At 43.2% G+C, this 20,087-nt stretch overlaps 1 protein-coding gene across 9 annotated transcripts in view; it reads left to right on the top strand.

Moving 5' to 3' along the window:
- The window catches only part of LOC120399981 (maestro heat-like repeat-containing protein family member 1), a 70,951-nt gene extending 55,492 nt beyond the window's left edge, over positions 1 to 15,459 (top strand). For 5 of the 9 annotated variants that reach the window (XM_039528274.1, XM_039528276.1, XM_039528278.1 and 2 more), the window contains 6 exons: positions 749 to 925; positions 3,439 to 3,597; positions 3,869 to 3,991; positions 6,927 to 7,029; positions 8,065 to 8,130; positions 13,956 to 15,458. In XM_039528274.1, the coding sequence (XP_039384208.1) occupies positions 749 to 925; positions 3,439 to 3,597; positions 3,869 to 3,991; positions 6,927 to 7,029; positions 8,065 to 8,130; positions 13,956 to 14,278 (951 nt within the window). In that variant the 3' untranslated portion in view covers positions 14,279 to 15,458. Of the gene's footprint in view, positions 1 to 748; positions 926 to 3,438; positions 3,598 to 3,868; positions 3,992 to 6,926; positions 7,030 to 8,064; positions 8,131 to 9,911; positions 10,016 to 13,955 lie in introns of all 9 variants that reach the window. The other 4 variants (XM_039528279.1, XM_039528281.1, XR_005595442.1 and 1 more) reach the window with 3 other exon arrangements.
- Positions 15,460 to 20,087: the final 4,628 nt, after the last annotated feature.

The following is a 20,087-nucleotide window of genomic DNA, read 5'->3' as shown; positions in this document are numbered from 1 at the left end:
ACTTGTGTTGGTGTCACTGAAACAGAGTAAAACCAAACCAAGAAGAAATAAAATTACTGGGCTTGATCATGGTTTAGGGGGTAACAATTAGATGAGCTCCAGTAGGTGATAATGCAGTCCTGGAACAAGGAAAAAATATCCTTTTTGTTGTAAAACACACATTAGAGAAGGGATAGAATAAACCTAGGATAAGACATTGTACAGTAAATTGTTCTGTCACTGGTAATTTTTAGAGTTGATCGCATAATGAAAAGCCATGTTTATTAATTTTTTAGTGAATAAACCACTGATTAACTGGCATTCATAGTGTCTGACAATTGGTTATTTGTGACTATTACGATGGCTACCAGTATGGAAATATTCATAAATCCTTAAAGTGTCACAAACTTGTAATAGAAGTTTGTTTTTCAAGACTGGACACTCACCTTTTGTTGTTCTCCTGTTAAATAGCTTCAGTCATCAATCAGGGAGCAGAAACAGTACTTTGTGACCAATCACAAATCCAGAGTTATGGATAACTGGAGCAGACAGCTGGCAAACTGTGGATAAGCCACTCGTAGTCTGAAAATTATTTGTTCAGACAATCCAGGGAATACTTGCAAATGTAACAAATGCATCTTCCAAAATGAGAAATAGTTTACAAATTACTAATTAATCCCCACAAAGACTAAATTAATTGCATTTTTAGTTTGACTAATCCTATTCTACCAGCTCTCGTAGCTTTTAATAGGCTGCTGCTTCTGTGCAGGCAACACATCTCAGAAATCACCTTCCAGTCCTCCGGGAGTTCCTAAAAGAGAAAGAGGAGAGGATTGCAGAGCAGGCTGTGAAAGCCCTAAGAAATATCATTTACTACATGGAAGGGGAAGAGGTCAAGGTTGCATTCTGCCATATCGTCCGGCCTCTTTGGCAGCTAATTACTGATGTAAGGCAATACCATGAATGACTCCGCATGTGTGCACAATATTATATAAAGGAGTGTGGTAGTTACAGAGAATACAGTGAATGGCAAAGAGCCTCCAATACTTGTTTGCTTGTTTAATTCGCTTTGAGTATATGGGCCTGTACTGTTCACGCCTTTCAGGTCATATGATGAGCACTTTCCCAAAGCATGATTGATGAAGAGTCAGAAATTCTTCAGAATACAAATAATCAACAAGCAAGGCACATCAGACAGTGCAGTAATGCTGAGAACCCTACAGACAGGGCATAGAAAAGGCCTATTAAGTCATTTCCATATCTGAGGGAGCAAATGGAGGTTTGTTTCTTCAGGGCTTTCTCTAGTCTAATTTTAAATAATTAAAGCAAACAGATTTCCACCATTTCCCTTGGGAAATCTCCACAGTCCAAAAGACCCTCAGTGATAGGATATGTTCCCAGTTGGACCAGCCTACATTGTCCTTTCATCCCATTACCCCTAGTTATATCTGTTTGCAGGGCCATAAATAGAGCCCAGCAACCCAGGTAATATGTATTGAGCAGGCCACAGAATTCTACCATCACATCGCTGATCTGACAGAACTTCAGGTACACAGCAGAGTGTTGTGGATTGAATACAAGATCTTGTTACTAATTGGTCTTGCTTGCTTTTGTTCCTCGCTTTTCATTTTCCATTCATTCACAGCAATCTTTTCTTTCTTTATGTATATTTTGGTGTATCTTTTTGCAAGTTAATTTTTCGATAATGGTTAATAATCCCTTCTTTTCTTCCATCCTCCTATTCCCTCTTCCTTTTAGTATTTTGGTGTTCTCTCCCTCCTTCACCCATATTCTTTTTTAATCTTTTTCCTTTCATGCCTTCCTCATCCCTTACCTTTCTTTCCTTATCTTCCCTCGTTGTACATACTCTTTCCTTTCTTTCTTCTTGTCTGCTAATCTCTCCATTCTTCTCTCCATTCTTCTCTTTTAATCTATTCCCTTCTCTTCCCTTCCCCTTCTTTAATTTTCTTATCTCCCCTCCTACACATATTCACATTCTACCCACGCCTCTTTGCATCTAGCTCTTGCCAGTCAGTCAAACTGCATTCCTCACCCATGGTTCACTCACTGTTTTCTACATGGCCCTGGCATGTTCAAGGTGAGGGTTGGGCAGAAAGGGGGAGAAAGAGGTTTCAGCTGCTGGCACCTTTTCAGATCTTGAGGACCATGGAGCCATATTGGTGGGAGTTCCTTCCCAGGTTCAGTCTGAGGAATCATGGGTTTTTCACTGCCCTCCCCCAGATAGGAGAGAAGAGGAAAGTGAGAAGGGAATCAAAGATCACCATCCCCTCCTCTTCATCTGGCCCTACCCCCTCACTGCTTAGCACGCCTTCTCTAGACACAACATCGTGTCTCACTAGGATGGACTATTTTAGGTAAACTACTGCAGCCTGGCCAGAAAGCAGCACTTGTTTAAAATGCATATTTTGTTCCCTTCTTGACTGCATTTTGGTCAGGACAAGGTCCCCAGCACTGCCACACAGACCTGTATGTTGAAAAATTCACTAGGAAGCAAGCGGTAGATTGCCAGGGGTGGAGCACTGTGCTGGGAATCTAGCTGCTTTTGTCCCTACTCTGTCCCTTTTACAGTCTGTACTTCTGTGTTTCATTTCAGCCATTTTATAATTGCAGTCAAAGAGATTGTGAATTCTAGTGCTAGTGATAAGTGTCTGGGTGACAACATGGGATCTTTGCGGCTTTTTTTGGGCGCCAGGCCGCGCGCGGCAGAGCGCGCGGCGCGGGAGCGGGCAGCTGGAGCGGCATGACGACCGCAGGCTGGCTGACCGCTGCTGGCGTGGCGCCGGCTGGACCTCCCGCCCCTGCGCGCGGGCTCGCGGCGGCCGCCGGCTCGCTTGAGCTGCGCGGTGCCGGCCCGGTCCCGTCCCCCGCTCCTTCGTGCTCCTCCGGGCATGAGGCTGCACAGTCCGCCGGCCCAGCCTGCCGCCCACCCCCGGCCGCAGGGGACGCCCCCTAGATGCTAGTGCCTAGAGCTGCCCCTGCATGGGATACTGCTGCCCTCTATCCACAGAAAAGGGGTAGCACAAACAATGGCACTGCAAGGAGCTCCATGCTGCCCTGCTGATGTGCCTCAGTCCTGACTTGGAAGGACTGTGAGGGGAGTCCAGTCTGCATGGTCTGTTCATTCCTTGGTGCTTTCTTATAGACTGCCAGCAAGAGTGCTGGTTGTGGTCATGATTTTTGTGATAAGGAACTCAGGAAACTCAATCAAATCACCAAACAGCCATTGGACCGAATCCACCACAATAAGACAATTCATATGCTGTGGTAGTGCTGACTGACATGTAGCTTATGCTGTTTTGCACCTTGCCTCTATACATCTAAAGATTGTGCTAATTGGCAGTGTTGATGATGTCACTTATGTTATATGGAGATAATTGCTGTAGTCAATTGCAGGAGTCTTTCACCCTGAGAGGTTTCCCCATCTTTTGTCATTCACAGGAGAGAGAGAAAGTGCGCATTTCTGCTATCATTGCCTTTGGCAAAATGCTGAAATGTGTGAACAAATATAAACCTGGACCTGTCATCCATAATGAAATCTACTATGCTCTGGTGCCTCTGATGCTCGTCATGCAGGGGAATAATCATGAGATACTAAAGGTGAGTCAGAGCTAAGGAACCTGAATTTTCAGGATCTCCAGCCATGTGGAAGTTCCTCTCTACATCCATGTTCCAGTAGAGAATCTTATCCTTAACCATCCTCAATCTTACCCTGTGACGAGAGGCAAGAGACACCTGACCTCTCCCTTCACTTCCCATGTGCCAGGAGTCTTTGACCTTATTCTTCTTTCCGGTTGTATTTTCTCACCAATCATCAGCTTTCAATTGTTGTAACCTCAGGAACTCCTCCATGTCTTTCTTTATCTTTCAGGCATGTGGAGACACCTTGGCAGAGTGCGCACAGGTAATGGGATGGAACCAGCCCAGGAACTTGTTCAGACAAATGACACTGAGTGACCATCTTCAGGTCTTGCAAGAGATGTGCACTTTTCTGGTAAGTGAACTCTGGGTTTTCAGTGGGGTTGGGAACAGGAGGTACAAGCTAGTGCTTCCCCTCATTCTGAGTTTGGAGAAGCATAAGAGGCAATATAATGTGTCCTCGTTGGTGTATTAAGCTCACTAAGAAGATACTAGAATCTGTCTTTCATCACCACAGATACCCCACCCCATGTTCCCATTTACTTCCTTTCTACACAACTAATGCTGCTACAGGGAGGCTTCTTCATTCCACACAGCAGCAAGAGCAGTTTCCTATGAAGCAAAAAGCTCATCTTGTTGAATAATTAATTATTGACAGTAGCATTTTATAAAAATACCAACAAAACCTGTCACTTAAGAATGGCCATACTAGGTTAGACCAATGGTCCAGCTAGCCCGGTATCTTGTATTCCAACAGTGGTTGTGCCAGGTGCTTCAGAGGGAATGAACAGAACAGGGCAATTATCAAGTGATCCATCCCTTGTAGTCCAGGCCCAACAGTTGGCAGTTGGAGATTTAGGGACAGCCAGAGCATGGGGGTTGCATCCCTTACCATCTTGGCTAATAGCCATTGATGGACCTCCATCCTCCATGAATTTATCTAATTCTTCTTTGAACCCAGTTATACTTTTGGCCTTCACAACATCCCATGGCAACGAGTTCCACAGGTTGACTATGTACTGTATGAAGAAGTATTTCCTTATGTTTGTTTTAAACCTAGTGCCTATTAATTTCATTGGGTGACCCCTGATTCTTGTGTTACATGAAGGGGTAAATAACACTTCCTTATTCACTTTCTCCACGTCATTCATGATTTTATAGATCTCTATCATATCACCCCCCTTAGTCATCTTTTCTAAACTAAACAGTCCCAGTCTTTTAAATCTTTCCTCAGATGGAAGCTATTCCATGCTCCTGATCATTTTTGTTGCCCTTCTCTGTACCTTTTCCAATTCGAATATATCATTTTTTGAGATTAAGTGACCAGAATTGCACACAGTGTTCAAGGTGTGGGCATGCCATGGATTTATATAGTGGCATTATCATATTTTTCTGTCTTACTATCTATCGACTCTTTACTAATGGTTCCTAACATTCTGTTAGATTTTTTGACTGCTACTATGTATTGAGTAGGTGTTTTCAGAAAACTATCCATGCTGTCTCCAAGAACTTTTTCTAAATGCTAAGTTAGACCCCATCATTTGTATGTATCGTTGGGAGGATTGTTTTCCAACGTCCATTACTTTGCATTTATCAACACTGAATTTCATCTGCCATTTTGTTGCCCAGCCATCCAGTTTTGTGAGACCCCTTTGTAACTCTTCACAAGTCAAAGTTAAGTCGAAAGCTGATTGTGTAATTCTTCAGTCAGCTTTTGACTCAACTATCTTGAGTAATTTGTATCGTTTGCAAACTTTGCCACCTTACTGTTTACCTCCTTTTCCAGATCATTTATGAATACGTTGAACAGCACAGGTCCTGGTACAGATCCTGGAGGTCCCTACTATTTACCTCTCTCTATTCTGAAAACTGACCATTTATTCCTACTGTTTCTTTCTTATCTTTTAACCAGTTACTGTTCTATGAGAGGACCTTCCCTCTTATTCCATGACTGCCTACTTAATGGAAGGGCCTTTGGTGTGGGACCTTGTCAAAGGCTTTCAGAAAGTCCACGTACACCAGGGGTTCTCAAACTGGGGGTCGGGACCTCTCGGGGATTGCGAGCTGTCAGCCTCCACTCCACTTTGCCTCCAGCATTTATAATGGTGTTAAATATATTTTAAAGTATTTTTCATTTATAAGGTGGGGTCGCACTCAGAGGCTTGATATGTGAAAGAGGTCACCAGTACAAAAGTTTGAGAATGACTGATGTACACTATATCCACTGGATCATTCTTGTCCACATGCTTGTTGACACCCTCAAAAAATTCTAATAGAGGGGTAAGACATGATTTCCCTTTACAAAAGCTATGTTGACTCTTCCCCAACATTCTGTGTTTATCTGTGTGTCTGATAATTCTGTTCTTTGCTATAGTTTCAACCAGTTAGCCTGGTACTGAAGTTAGCCTTACTGCATATAATTGCCAGGATTGGTGCTGGAGCCTTTTTCAAAAATTGGCAACACATTACCTATCATCCAGTCATCTAGTACCGAGGCTGATTTCAGTGATTAGATTACATACCACAGTTAGTAGTTCTGCAATTTGATATTCGAGTTCCTTCAGAACTCTTGGGTGAATGCCATCTGATCCTGGTGACTTATTACTGTTTAATTTATCAGTTTGTTCTAAAACCACCTATACTGACACCTCAATCTGGGACAGTTCCTCAGGTTTGTCATCTAAAAAGAATGTCTCAGGTGTGAGAATCTCCCCCTCATGCTCTGCAGTGAAGACTGATGCAAAGAATTTATTTAGCTTCTCCGCAACTGATTTGTCTTCCTTGATTGCTCCTATAGCACCTCTCATCCAGTGGCCCCATTGATTGTTTGGCAGGCTTTCTGCTTCCGATGTACTTTTTAAAAATTACCTGTTAGTTTTTGTGTCTTTGCTAATTGTGCTTCAAATTCTTTTTTGGCCTGCCCAACCATACTTTAACTTTTGCCAGAGTTTATGCTCCTTTCTATTTACCTCCCTAAGATTCGACTTCCAGTTTTTAAAGGATGTCTCTTTGACTCTAAATGCTTATTTTACTGTAGAGACATTCCTAGCCTCAGTGCCTACTGGTCAATACCAGATTTTATACCATCAAGGTCAGGATGTCAGAGCCTTGAAAGCACCATTAAAATAGTCCCCCAATCAGAGGTGATTAATGGATCCTCTCTGCACTTGAATCCAAGCTGTGTGAAGGTGTCCTTTGACCCAGGGACAGTGGTGAGCTCCGTGCTCTCCCATATGACTGGCCCAAGTGGGAAAGAGAGTCTTTACTATGGTGTATTTCTTGTTTTCTAGGTGAGGAAATGCAGGAGAATGGTGGGGGACTTCTTACTTAAGAGCATAGCCTACCTAAAGAACCCTCAGCCCCTTTTACGAGAGGCAGCAGCCAGGTTTATAGGTAAACATAATGGCTCAAACCCATTTTTTTTATCATTCTTCTCTGTTACCTCTAGCTGTGAGAACTGCATCCTTGACTCCTAAGTTACTGACCTGAATCAGACCCCAGGGGTTTGTACAAAAAATGGGGCAATTGATGTCCTAACCCCTTAGTCCTCTGCATCTAGGAGACTCCCTCTCTCCTGTTACCCCAGAGAATCTCTCTATTTTCTTCCTTCTAGAGCAGTGGTTCTCAACCCGTTTATCATTGTGGGCTGCAAGTTGAGAGCCACAACGCCCCTACCCTAAAACCGCCCACAGTCCCCTATGCCCAGCGCCTAGCGTGGGCCGGGTTGCAGCAGGGAGCCAGAGCTGGACCCCATGCTGCAGTGGGGAGCCGGGCAGCAGCCGGAACGCCCAGCACTGGCCAGGAGCAGAGTGCCTGGACGGGCTGGCAGCCAGGACCCAAGAAGGGGGTCACGAGTGGAGCCCCACCTAAAACCTGGGGCAAACCCCTAGTTCCCAGAGCCTCCCCCCCTCCAAAAAAAATCCCTACCCACTCTCCCACCCCCTACCCCACTGTGGCACTTACCAGTCCCCTGCTGGCAGGAGTGCTGGTGTAGGCTGCAAGAGGCTGTCTCCCCCTCAGCCAGCCCCGCTCCTTGCCAGACCAGAACGGCAAATTTTGAATTTTTTTTTTAGCACACAGCTGGGCCGCAGCTGTGTGCTAATTGGGCTGCGCATTGAGAACTGCTGTTCTAGAGGAATTGCCCTACCTTTGCTCTTCTTCAGCTGGTCCCGTGGGAATTTCTGTAGAGATCAGAGCCTCAGATGTTGTAAATGGGTGCAGCTCCACTAAAATCATTTTACACTCCCTGAGGGCCTGGCCTCTAGCCTCCTTTAGAATTTGGTCTCTTGGGAACTTCTTAGGAAACTTGGGACTTGGGGGATTTGTCAGATTTCCCGAGAGAGCATCTTCCTACCTCCTTCATTTGAGAGGAGTGAAACTTTAGAAGTGAGGTAAAGTACCTGATTTTTGTTTGTATTGCATATCCAGAGTTCACACTAAAGAATTTGAACTTAATTCAAGTCGACAGAGATGATGTGATGCTACTGCTCAATGGTAAGGAATTGCTTGTGATCCAGGTTCTTTTGCAATCTATAATGCGTCTTCATTTATGTTATCAGGTGGCCTCTGCCTCCCCCACCCACCTGTCCTCTGGGCAGTAATTCAGGAGGAGTTTATAGAAATGGAGACAGTACCAATTACATTTTAAAATAATAATTAAGGCTATAAACAGAGAGAGTGCCATTATAGATACTTGTTACACCTGTTCTCATTTATTATTAGGAGGGCGAACTGCAATATTTGTAATGAATAATTTATTCAGTAAATGTTGCCCTTTAGTTTGCTTGCAAATTATTTGTGAGCAGACTTCAGTTTTCTACAGATTTTGTTCATTATTCCAAAAATGCAAACAGTACTGTTCATTACAAACCTCATTCAGCCTATGAGTTATCATTGATCTGCTCTGCTTGTTTTATTTATTTATTTACTATTCATTATTTGCTATTTTTGTGGTAAGTGGTTTCTCACACAAATCACATCTTCCTGAATGGAAGAATGAAACTTCTGTAAACAGGAGTGGGAAATCAAAGGTTTCCAGTTGTTCATGCAAATGCTTGTGGTATGGACCTTCCTATGGTTGCTTATTTTCACAAATATTTGTGAGTCTTTTGCTTTGTGAGAAAAAAAATCATCCCTGGTTTACAGAAAATAAAAAGGGTCACAAATCAATCATTTTTAAATGAACAGATGTTTGTGAATATTCTTTTAGCATTTTCTCAGCTCAGCTCATAACCTTCTGAAAAAAAATCTCAAGAAGACTTTAACTTTCCATGTTTAGTCTCAACCCAGAGGTGAATTTCTGAAAATGCCAAGGAAAATCCCTTTTGCTACTTTTGAATTAAAATAAAGTTGAGGTTTTATTCATCAATAATGCATAACAGCTAAATTTTAAGTCTTTGCACAGCTAGTTTTGCATGATGAGTTAAAATAAGTTTTGGGGGAAATAATTAAACTAACGTGAAAAATAGCATCAGAGCATGCTCAGTGGGCATGTGCTAAGATTTTAATGGAAACTAAAAAAGTATCACTGTTTATTATTTGTATTACAATAACAGCCAAAAGTTCTTATAAGGATGAAGGGCTAAGTTCTGTATAAACACAAAATAAAGTCCAGTCCCTGCACTGAAGAGCTTACAGTCTTAGAAGGACTATCCTCTACTTGTTTACATTAGAGGACTGAGGGAACTGCATGTTTTCACTTACAATGGGGCCAGCATGGACAGGGTTTCTTGGTGGGGCACTTTGCAGGTGGGAAATTGGAAATCTCTCGTTGTAAACAGGATTTCCGGTAAAACTGGTGTGAAATCAGGGAAAACAAAATTATGGAAATAAAAAAAAAATTAAAAAAAAGTTGATCCTGGATCCTCCTATTGCTATATGTATTTCAATTGTGAGTTAAATGTATATCTTAATGTGTGCAACGTGGGCATAATCATCAGAGTCTTGGGTGAAATCTTGCCCCCACTGAAGTCAATGGCAACAGAATTTCACTCCTTATCTTCCAATTCCCTGCCTTTGGGTCTGAAGTGCCTCTGCATTTCCAATGGCAAAAAGTAGAGGCAGTAAGCACAGAACTGGAGGAGTTGCTAAGCAGCATGCTTGTCTTTTGCTCAAGCCTGTGGCAGCCATTGTGTTGCTGCTCTGTGGTGGTGTGCTCCACTGATCAGGAAGGAACGTGCTGGGGTTGGGAGGGAGCCAGGAGAAGCAGCTACTCTCCATGGCATCTTTATATGACATATCCAAGCAGCATTAACTTTCCCCCCATCCTCTCCCAGAAGGAAGCTTTGTACAAGGAGGGAAACCACAGCTTTTGCCAGAGCCGTATTAATAGGGAAGATAAAGAAGCCAGGAAGTACCACACAGCGGGCCAACTTCTCTGGCAAGTCCCTGGCATCTATATTGTCTAAAGGCCTTGCTTTTTGTTTGCTCTCTGAGGCCTCAATCTCCTTCCTGTCCAGGAGACCCTGCAGCAGCATGTGATGCAAGTCAGACTTCTTGATCTTTTCTTCTGCCTCTTTCCCTTCTGTGAAAAAGCTAGTGGGAGGGATGGGTTGGTTAGACGGGTTTAAATTCTTACGCTCCTTTAATGAATTTGTGGGATTTAACATATTTTTCAACTACTTTAGTGTTGAAAAATGCCAAACTGACATTGACCACCCCAGAGAGTTGAAATCTTCCTATTAATCTGCAGAATAGGTACAGCATGAGTAGTGACCATGCATATTACCCCCCGCCCACCCCTATTGCCTCACCAATGTGCTTCAACCTGGACTGGGAGTGACATCCTCAAGGGCTGAGACTGGAGTTTGGGCTCCAGGGGCCATACCATTTTTTATGGCATCTTTGCTGCAGCTGTCTAGAAGGGTGCACTTTGCAGTATACTTGTGTTTGAAATCTGTCCAATAAGTTACTGGACTGAGATGGCAATATTTTTATTATAAATAATTCCTATATTTTTTGCAATAAATCACCAGAAATGGATGGGTCTTATGCAAGAGTTCAACAAAAATATGTAATATATCATTAGAAAGAATTTCTTCCCTGGAGGACTGAAGGATTGCCAACCTTGTATCAATTTTTTAAATGGTTCTAAGGGAAATTCTAAGAATTTATTGACAACTTACTTCAGTGCCTGGAAAAAATAGATCAGAAAATGGTTACATTTATAAAGCACTTAGAGGAGTGATGTCCAGATAATCCAGGATCAGTAACGGTAGCATAGTTTCTGTTATAATAAATGCTGCCATTCTAAGACAAGAGTCATTTGAAAGAGTTAAGAAAGTAGTGGATAAACGAGGAAATAAATAAGTTTAGCTTTTCAAAAGGCTTTTGATAAAGTCCCTGACAAAAGACTGTTAAGGAAACTTAATAACCAGAGAGCGAGAAATAAATTTTTGGCATATATTAATAACTTGTTAAAAGACAGAAAGCAACACAAAAAGCATGTTGCAGTCTCTCAAGGGTCAGTAATAGGACCTGTTTTCAATATGTTTAATATCCTCCTGGAAGATGGGATGACTAGTGAGGTGGTGAAATTTGCTGATGACTCAGTCATTTAGATTAATCAAGATTTGGAAGAATGAAGAGGAATTTTATAAGACTAGAAAATTGGGCAACATGATGGGGGAGAAAATTCAGTGTAGATAAAAGTGGGCACATTGAGGGGCTATGAATTGGTCGTAACCCCTCAGGAAGGAGACCCTAGATGTCATTATGAACAGCTCAGTGAAGACTCGTAAGTGCTGGGATAAATTGCACAGTAGCTTTTTAGCACTTCCTAATAAAGATAACTTTATTTATCTTGTGGTGGTGTAAAGCTAATTTCTTTTCTTGGCTCTACAGTGTACAACTGACCATATTTGGATGTTTTACCTTGGTTTGTTATCTCCTTCGCTTTCATCAAAGCCAAGCAATGTTGTGTTGAGCTGGTTGCACGTTTGGATGGGAAATGTCCAAGCAACAGTGTAGGTCCAGTGTGTGAGATAGCAATTGTGATTCACAAAAAGAACAGGAGTACTTGTGGCACCTTAGAGACTAATAAATTTATTGTAGCATGAGCTTTCGTGGGCTACAGCTCACTTCATCGGATGCATGTAGTGGAAAATGCAGAAGGAAGACACACACGCACGCACGCACGCACCATGAAACAATGGGTGTTACCATACACATTATAAGGAGAGTGATCAATTAAGGTGAGCTGTTGTCAGCAGGAGAGAAAAATAACTGTTTGTAGTGGTAATGAAAATGGCCTTGACAGCACTTGACAAGGAGATATAAGGAACTGTGTGTGGGGGGGGGCGGGGAAGGGGGTGAGAAAAGCATGGGAAAATAGTTTTGTGTAAAGTTATTTTTCTCTCCTGCTGACAACAGCTCACCTTAACTGATCACTCTCCTTATAATGTGTATGGTAACACCCATTGTTTCATGTTCCCTCTGTGTGTGTGTGTGTATATATCTTCCTACTGTATTTTCCATTACATGCATCCGATGAAGTGAGCTGTAGCCCACAAAAGCTTATGCTCAAATAAATTTGTTAGTCTCTAAGGTGCCACAAGTACTCCTATTCTTTTTGCAGATACAGACTAACACGGCTGCTACTCTGAAAATTATGACTCAGTGAGCAGCACTCTTCCTTCTGAATGAGTTCTAAACTGATGCCAGACCATGTTTCTAGGGGGGCAGCGTGCTGCTGCAGGCACTACCCAAAGCTGAGATCTCAATCTTTTCTGATTATTGAAGATGCCCTTAGTAAGATTATTTGAACTTTCGTGTCCTGGCCAAATTTCAGTGGGAGCAACTACATTCTGCATATCTAAATCCCTCCTGGAGCTGCAGAAGGATAAAAGTTTTCTTCACTTTGTGTCCTGAAATGTGTGTAGCGGGGTTGTGCACTTGAAGGAATCCTTGTGTATAGTTTGTATTTGAATTTTTAAGTGTATAAAGTGCTTAGTGATCCTTCAGGATGGAAGCCCATTATATAAATATAAGGGACCTAATTCTGCTCCCACTGACAGGTATAAAATAGGAGAACCTCTGTTAAAGTCAGTGAGCAAAATTTGGCCATCTGGCTAAGTTGCACTTGGCACAGGCCTGGGGGCAGGGCAAGGGGTCGTTTATATCACCTCTGCTGCTCCCTAATCCTTGGGCTGCTCTTGTATAGTCTCAGGGCTGCTCTAAGTTGCATCCAGCTCCCCTGGGCAAGGGCCCTCCTGTCATGTGCCATATCCCTTGGTCAGGCCCCATTGCGGAGGGGTGAGGATAGCACGGTGCCACTACTGGCTCTGCCTCTCTTGGGAATACCCCTTCCACTGGGGAAGTGCTCAGGAGACCAATTAAAACAGTTCTATGGCCCCTTTGCCCCAGTGGGCTGGCAAAGAGGGGCCAACGATGTAGCCCAGTAGTGTCACACTGATGTAAAACCAGTGTAACTGAGATCAAAATTAGGCTCATAATATTATTTCCCTTATGATATGGTATTACATACTTAGCTTAAGGGCATATTGAGTTTTTATTTGCTTTCCTCTGAAGCATCAAGTACCAGCCACTGCCATGATAGGATACTAGGCTATTGCACTACGACGCCTTTTGTATTCTTAGCTCATTTCACATAGCTATCCAATAGAATTCGAACCAATGATTTGAAAATGAAAGACTTTATAGACCAGTCCCAATTCTCAGCACTGCAGTCTTTATTCCTATTTAAAATAGATTCAAATGAGGCTTATAAAATAAATTAGAAATGGGGGAAAAAGCGCTATTTCAGGAATGTACAATACAGTGCTTTGTGTAGTAATGTGGTAAGCATCAGTCAAGTCATAAGGCATCCAGCCCCTTTTTCTTCAAGACTATTCTACAGTTTGAAAGACTTCACTATTTGTCATTTTTTTCACATTTGGTCTACATCTTTTGTGCTTAATGTCATCCCATTATTTCTAGTTACATCCCTTTACAATTCCTAACCCCTCTCCTGATAGAAGGAGAGTTCCCAGGTGTGAGTGTGTTCTGTGTTTGCTGAAAAGGTTCCAGCTTTCCCATTTACAGAGGAGAAATGAGGACTTCACAAATTGAACTAGATGGTTCCCAATCTATGGCATCTAATGTGATGACTGAATGCTTTGGCCTGAAGGTGGTGATGGGGGGTGAGGAAGGCTAAATTCTCATCCTGGCACACAGGGCAGATTAGAAATAATATATATTCTCTGCTTCTGATGTTGGGGTATGGCATGGGGTCCAGGAAAATGGGATAAGATAATGGAGCCTAATGAAATGTCATCTCATTAATACTATGTGCCTTGACTTGCATTTCTTCTTGGTTTCAGCTCTTGATGATCTCAAATATGACCCTGTAGCCTCAGTCTGCGTTACAGCTTTAGACACCATAACAAATATTGAGACAGCTTGTTTGCCTGAAGCAGAGCCTCTTTCTGGGTTGAGGAGGTTTTTCTGCTCTCTGCCTGTTCAAAGAAAGATGAAGATTTTTAAAGACAGAGAAATCCCATTAAAGTTCAAGTCCAGCTCAAAGCAATTGAGAGGCAAAACCGTCCCTGAAGATACCTCAACAGCAGACCAAGAAGAAGGGGAAAAGAGCATGAAACAGAAGCTATGGAAGCTCACAAGGAATCTGAAAAGGAAAAGACTCTAATGTTGTGGAAATACCTTCCTCAAAGGTATTTTCTACCCTCTCACATTCCAGTAATTATTGATTCTGTTGAATATCATGCTGAGAGAGGTCATGTGAACTTGAATGGGAGACTGCCACTCCCCAGCCTACATCTGATGGGTTAGAATTATTGAACCTGAGAGACGAAATCCCATTGTATCTTCCATATTCACCCTCCTGGAATGTGATCAAGATCACATTCTTCCAATATATCAGATACATACTTTTATCTAGTTCACTGTAGTCATGTACACCATAGACCTCAGAGAACCCCATTGACCAAACCAAGTGAGGATGTTACTTATTTATCATGGAGGAGAGAAGGCGCGCAATATACCTGTAAGAGTATCTTAGTTTTATGTTCATAATCAGTGATTTAGAACATTTGTTAATTTGTAACTCCGAAGTTTCAATATACGGATATCCCACTAGGACACTTATGAACAGGGATAAAGGAGCAAAGTTAAGGGTTTTTTGTGTGTGTGGAACTTAGTCCAAATTTCCTAACTTTGAAACAGTTGTCCTATGATAAAGATGAGGTTATTTTCAATTATTGGATATTTGTTTACAAACAGAATTCTGTCTCAATTCCCCCCCCCCCTGAAAATACAGTGCCTGCCATTAAAATCTTAGCATCTGTCAATCTGGTTTTTTTGCATTCACATTTTGAGAATTTATAATCTCCACTTCTTGTTTATTGCCAATAGGTGGTGATAGTGCACTCTGTGCATACAGAAGTGCAAGTTCGTATGCTTCCTGGTCCCATGCTAGTTCCTTTTGCCCCAGTTCAGCCAGGGCTTCAGTGTTGAAAGAATCTGATTACTAACAGAAGTGGTGATTACACACCACCATGTTGCATCTACAGGCTTCTCTGCACAGCGGCTCTGGCCATACTTTGTGTCTATGACCCGGAAAATATATCCCTCCGCCCTTCCTAAAAATGTAAAAGTGTTCAGTTATTTTGCAAAGGTGCATTTACCAAGATGGCTTGTGTTCCTGGTCTGGATTTTGGTTTTTTATGTGGTTCACTCTTTGGAATGAATTAAAGAATTTACACAGAAGAAAATGAAGGAAAATCAGGAAAAATTATATTGTATTTCTAGATTGCTATTCTGGCACCAAAGTAGAAATGATGGTGGCACTTCCCTTTTACACCTTCCATATTGGTAGCAAGCAGTGGGGATGTGCACACGGCATTGCAGTAACTATTCTTGCTAACCCATGCTACATGCAGCTGCACATTAAAATCAGAAATTGACCATGCTGATTGGTCTGCAAATCTTCCAGTAGTTGCTAAAAGAGTGAAAAAGCAGAGTCACCTAGAGCAGCTGAACTAACTGAGGAAGGAAGAGATCAGGAGATTTGGCAGGGGGACATGAGGAAGTTTTCAGGTCTGATGGACATGAAGGAGACAGGAGATGCAGGAGAGAGATGCAGGAACAGACACATGGGACAAGAAAAGTGACAGCCTCAAACCATTTCTTCGGAGCACAAAGCTGCAGATGGAGAGGATCAGAGCTGGGGTGGGAGGGAGAGTGCATATAGCACAAAAGGGAACTGCAAAATCAGGCCATGGTTATTCTCTACATGACAGAAGGTTTCCATACTGTCCTGGCATCTGCCTACCACATAGCCAGAGATTATCTACCATCAGCTTTACTCTAGCAGTTACCACTTCAGTGGCTTCCTGCAAGCTATACCCTCCTCCTAGCACAAGTGCCAGAACTATAGTCTGGTTGTGACCCCGCTTCCTCCTGGCTAATAGCAATAGAGTTAATTTCTCCTCTCTCTGATTTTGCTTTGTTTGCTAGTGTTCATTAACGGTTGTGGGGTTTTTAAATAAATGTTGTGATGCTATTTTTCTGGAGTGATCACCACACTGTTAGCAAATGTGAGTGCCCAAAATGATCATTACAGTGCTTTTGTCTGTAATCACCCTGATCACCATTCCCATCACAGGACCTTGCCTTGGCACCAGTTTTATTTTGTGTAAATAAAATCAAGTTGTGGAATCACAGTAGCACTGATGGGTGTCATCCGTAACTATAAAAAACAACAAGGAGTCCTTGTGGCACCGTGGAGACTAACAAATTTATTTGGGCATAAGCTTCTGTGGGCTAGAACCCACTTCATCAGATGTATGGAGTGAAAAATACAGGAGCAGGTATAAATACATGAAAGGATGGGAGTTGCATTACCAAGTGTGAGGTCAGTCTAATGAGATAAATCAATTAACAGCAGCAGCAAAGAGTCTTGTGGCACCTTATAGACTAACAGACGTTTGGGAGCATGAGCTTTTGTGGGTGAATACCCACAAAATACCTACAGATGCATGTAGTGGAAATTTCCAGGGGCAGGTATATATAAGCAAGCAAGAAGCAGACTAGAGATAACGAGGTTAGTTCAATCAGGGAGGATGAGGCCCTCTTCTAGCAGCTGAGCTGTGAAAACCAAGAGAGGAGAAACTGGTTTTGTAGTTAGCAAGCCATTCACAGTCTTTTGTTTAATCCTGAGCGGATGGTGTTAAATTTGCAGATGAACTGAAGCTCAGCAGTTTCTCTTTGAAGTCTGGTCCTGAAGTTTTTTTGCTGCAGGATGGCCACCTTAAGATCTGCTATTGCGAGGCCAGGGAGGTTGAAGTGTTCTCCTACAGGTTTTTGTAAATTGCCATTCCTAATATCTGATTTATGTCCATTTATCCTTTTCTGTAGAGACTGTCCAGTTTGGCCAATGTACATAGCAGAGGGGCATTGCTGGCATATGATGGCGTATATTACATTGGTGGACGTGCAGGTGAATGAGCCAGTGATGATGTGGCTGATCTGGTTAGGTCCTGTGATGGTGTTGCTGGTGTAGATATGTGGGCAGAGTTGGCATCGAGGTTTGTTGCATGGATTGGTTCCTGAGCTAGAGTTACTATGGTGCAGTGTGCAGTTACTGTGAGAATATGCTTCAGGTTGGCAGGTTGTCTGTGGGCGAGGACTGGCCTGCCACCCAAGGATCATTGTCCAGGATGAAAGTGTGGGATCATTATCCAGGATGGGTTGTAGATCCCTGATGATGTGTTGGAGGGGTTTTAGCTGGGGACTGTATGTGATGGCCAGTGGAGTCCTGTTGGTTTCTTTCTTGGGTTTGTCTTGCAGTAGGAGGCTTCTGGGTACACGTCTGGCTCTGTTGATCTGTTTCCTTATTTCCTCGTGCAGGTATTGTAGTTTTGAGAATGCTTGGTGAAGATTTTGTAGGTGTTGGTCTCTGTCTGAGGGGTTAGAGCAGATACGGTTGTACCTCAGTGCTTGGCTGTAGACAATGGATCGTGTGGTGTGCCCGGGATGGAAGCTGGAGGCATGAAGGTAGGCATAGCGGTCGGTAGGTTTTCAGTATAAGGTGGTGTTAATGTGACCATCACTTATTTGCACCGTGGTGTCTAGGAAGTGGACCTCACATGTAGATTGGTCCAGGCTGAGGTTGATGGTGGGGTGGGAGCTGTTGAAATCGTGGTGGAATTTTTACAGAGTCTCCTTCCCATGGGTCCAGATGATGAAGATGTCATCAATGTAGCGTAGGTAGAGAAGGGGCGTGAGTGGACGAGAGCTGAGGAAGCGTTGTTCCAGGTCAGCCATAAAAATGTTGGCATATTGTGGGGCCCTGCGGGTGCCCATAGCAGTGCCACTGATCTGGAGATATATATTGTCATCAAATTTGAAATAGTTGTGTGTGAGGATAAAGGCACAGAGCTCAGCAACCAGTTGTGCTGTGGCATCATCAGGGATACTGTTCCTGACAGCTTGTATTCCATCAGTGTGTGGGATGTTTGTGTAGAGAGCCTCTACATCCATGGTGGCTAGGATGGTGTTTTCTGGAAGGTCACCAATGCATTGTAGTTTCCTCAGAAAATCAGTGGTGTCACGGAGATAGCTGGGAGTCCTGGTGGCATAGGATTTGAGTAGAGAGTCCACATATCCAGACAGTCCTTCAGTGAGAGTGCCAATGCCCGAGATGATGGGGCGTCCAGGATTTCCGGGTTTGTGGATCTTGGGTAGTAGATAGAATAACCCTGTTTGGGGCTTTAAGGGTATGTTGATTTGTTCTGGTGTTAGTGTAGGGAGTGTCCTGAATAGATGGTGCAGTTTCTTAGTGTATTCCTCAGTGGGATCTGAGGGAAGTGGCCTGTAGAATTTGGTATTGGAGAGTTGTCTGGCGGCTTCCTTTTGGTAGTCAGACCTGTTCATGATGACAACAGCACCTCCTTTATCAATCAGCCTCTTTGATTATAATGTCAGGGTGGTTTCTGAGGCTGTGGATGGCATTGCGTTCTGCACGACTTAGGTTATGAGGCAAGCGATGTTGTTTTTCCACAATTTCTGCCTGTGCACGTTGGCGGAAGCATTCTATGTATAGGTCCAGACTGTCATTTCGACCCTCAGGAGGAGTCCATGGGGAGTTCTTCTTCTTGTGTTGTTGGTGGGAGGGTAACTGTGTATCAGTGGGCTGTTCACTGTTATTCTGAAAGTATTCTTTGAGTCGGAGATGGCGAAAGTAGGCTTCCAGATCGCCGCAGAACTGTATCATGTTAGTGGGGGTGGCAGGGCAGAAAGAGAGTCCCCGAGATAGGACAGACTTTTCTTCTGGGCTGAGTGTGTGGTTGGATAGATTGACGATATTGCTGGGTGGGTTAGGGTTACCACGACTGTGGCCCCATGTGGCAGGTAGGAGTTTAGACAGCTTACAGTCCTTTTTCCTTTGTAGAGAGGTGAAGTGAGTAATGTAGATCTCCTGTCTTATTTTAGTGAAGTCCATTTGTATGGAAGTTTGGTTATTAATGAGAGTCTCCAGGTTGGAGAGCTCTTTTTTGATGTTCTCCTGTTTGCTGTATAGGATGCTGATCAGGTGGTTCCTTAGTTTCTTTGATAGAGTATGGCATAGTCTCTCACTGCGGTCTGTGTAGTATGTAGATAGCAGTGGATTTTTTACCTTTAGTCCATTTGGTATGATGTCCATCCGTTTGCATTTGGAAAGGAAGATGATATCTGTCTGTATTTGTGCAAGTTTCTTCATGAGGTTGATGGATTTCCACACAATTAACAGCAGGATACCAAGGGAGGAAAAATAACTTTTGAAGTAGTAAGAGAGTGGCCCATTACAGACAGTTGACAAGAAGGTGTGAGTAACAGTAGGGGGAAATTAGTATTGCGGAAATGAAGTTTAGGTTTTGTAATGACCCAACCACTCTCAGTCTTTATTCAGGCCTAATCTGATGGTATCCAGTTTGCAAATTAATTCCAGTTCTGTAGCTTCACATTGGAGTCTGTTTTTGAAGTTTTTTTGTTGAAGAATTGCCGCTTTTAGGTCTGTTATTGAGTGACCAGAGAGGTTGAAGTGTTCTCCTACTGGTTTTTGAATTTTATGATTCCTGATGTTAGATTTGTGTCCATTTATTCTTTTGCATAGAGACTGTCCAGTTTGGCCAATGTACATGGCAGAGGGGCATTCCTGGCACATGATGGTATATATCACATTGGTAGATGCAGGGTCGTCCTTACCCATATGCAAAGTACACAGCTGTGTAGGGCACCAGGAAATTTGGTGCCCCAAATATCCTGGTGCCCTGTGCAGCTGCATGCTGCTCCAGCCCCTGCTCTGGCTCTTCCCCAGGGCCCCCACCCCTGCTCTGCCCCAGCCCCACCTCTTCCCACCCCCACCACTCCCCTGAGGACTCCAGAAGCAGTTGGGCCTGCGCTCACCGGTAAGTAGAGTGGACCAGCCCCAGCCTGCTCCACTCCCTTGGCTCCCA

Source organism: Mauremys reevesii, linkage group 3 (genome assembly GCF_016161935.1).
Source record: "Mauremys reevesii isolate NIE-2019 linkage group 3, ASM1616193v1, whole genome shotgun sequence".
NCBI classification, from domain to species: domain Eukaryota; kingdom Metazoa; phylum Chordata; order Testudines; family Geoemydidae; genus Mauremys; species Mauremys reevesii.
The sequence above is the reverse complement of the archived record's forward strand: the minus strand, read 5'-3'. Positions and strand labels throughout refer to the sequence as shown.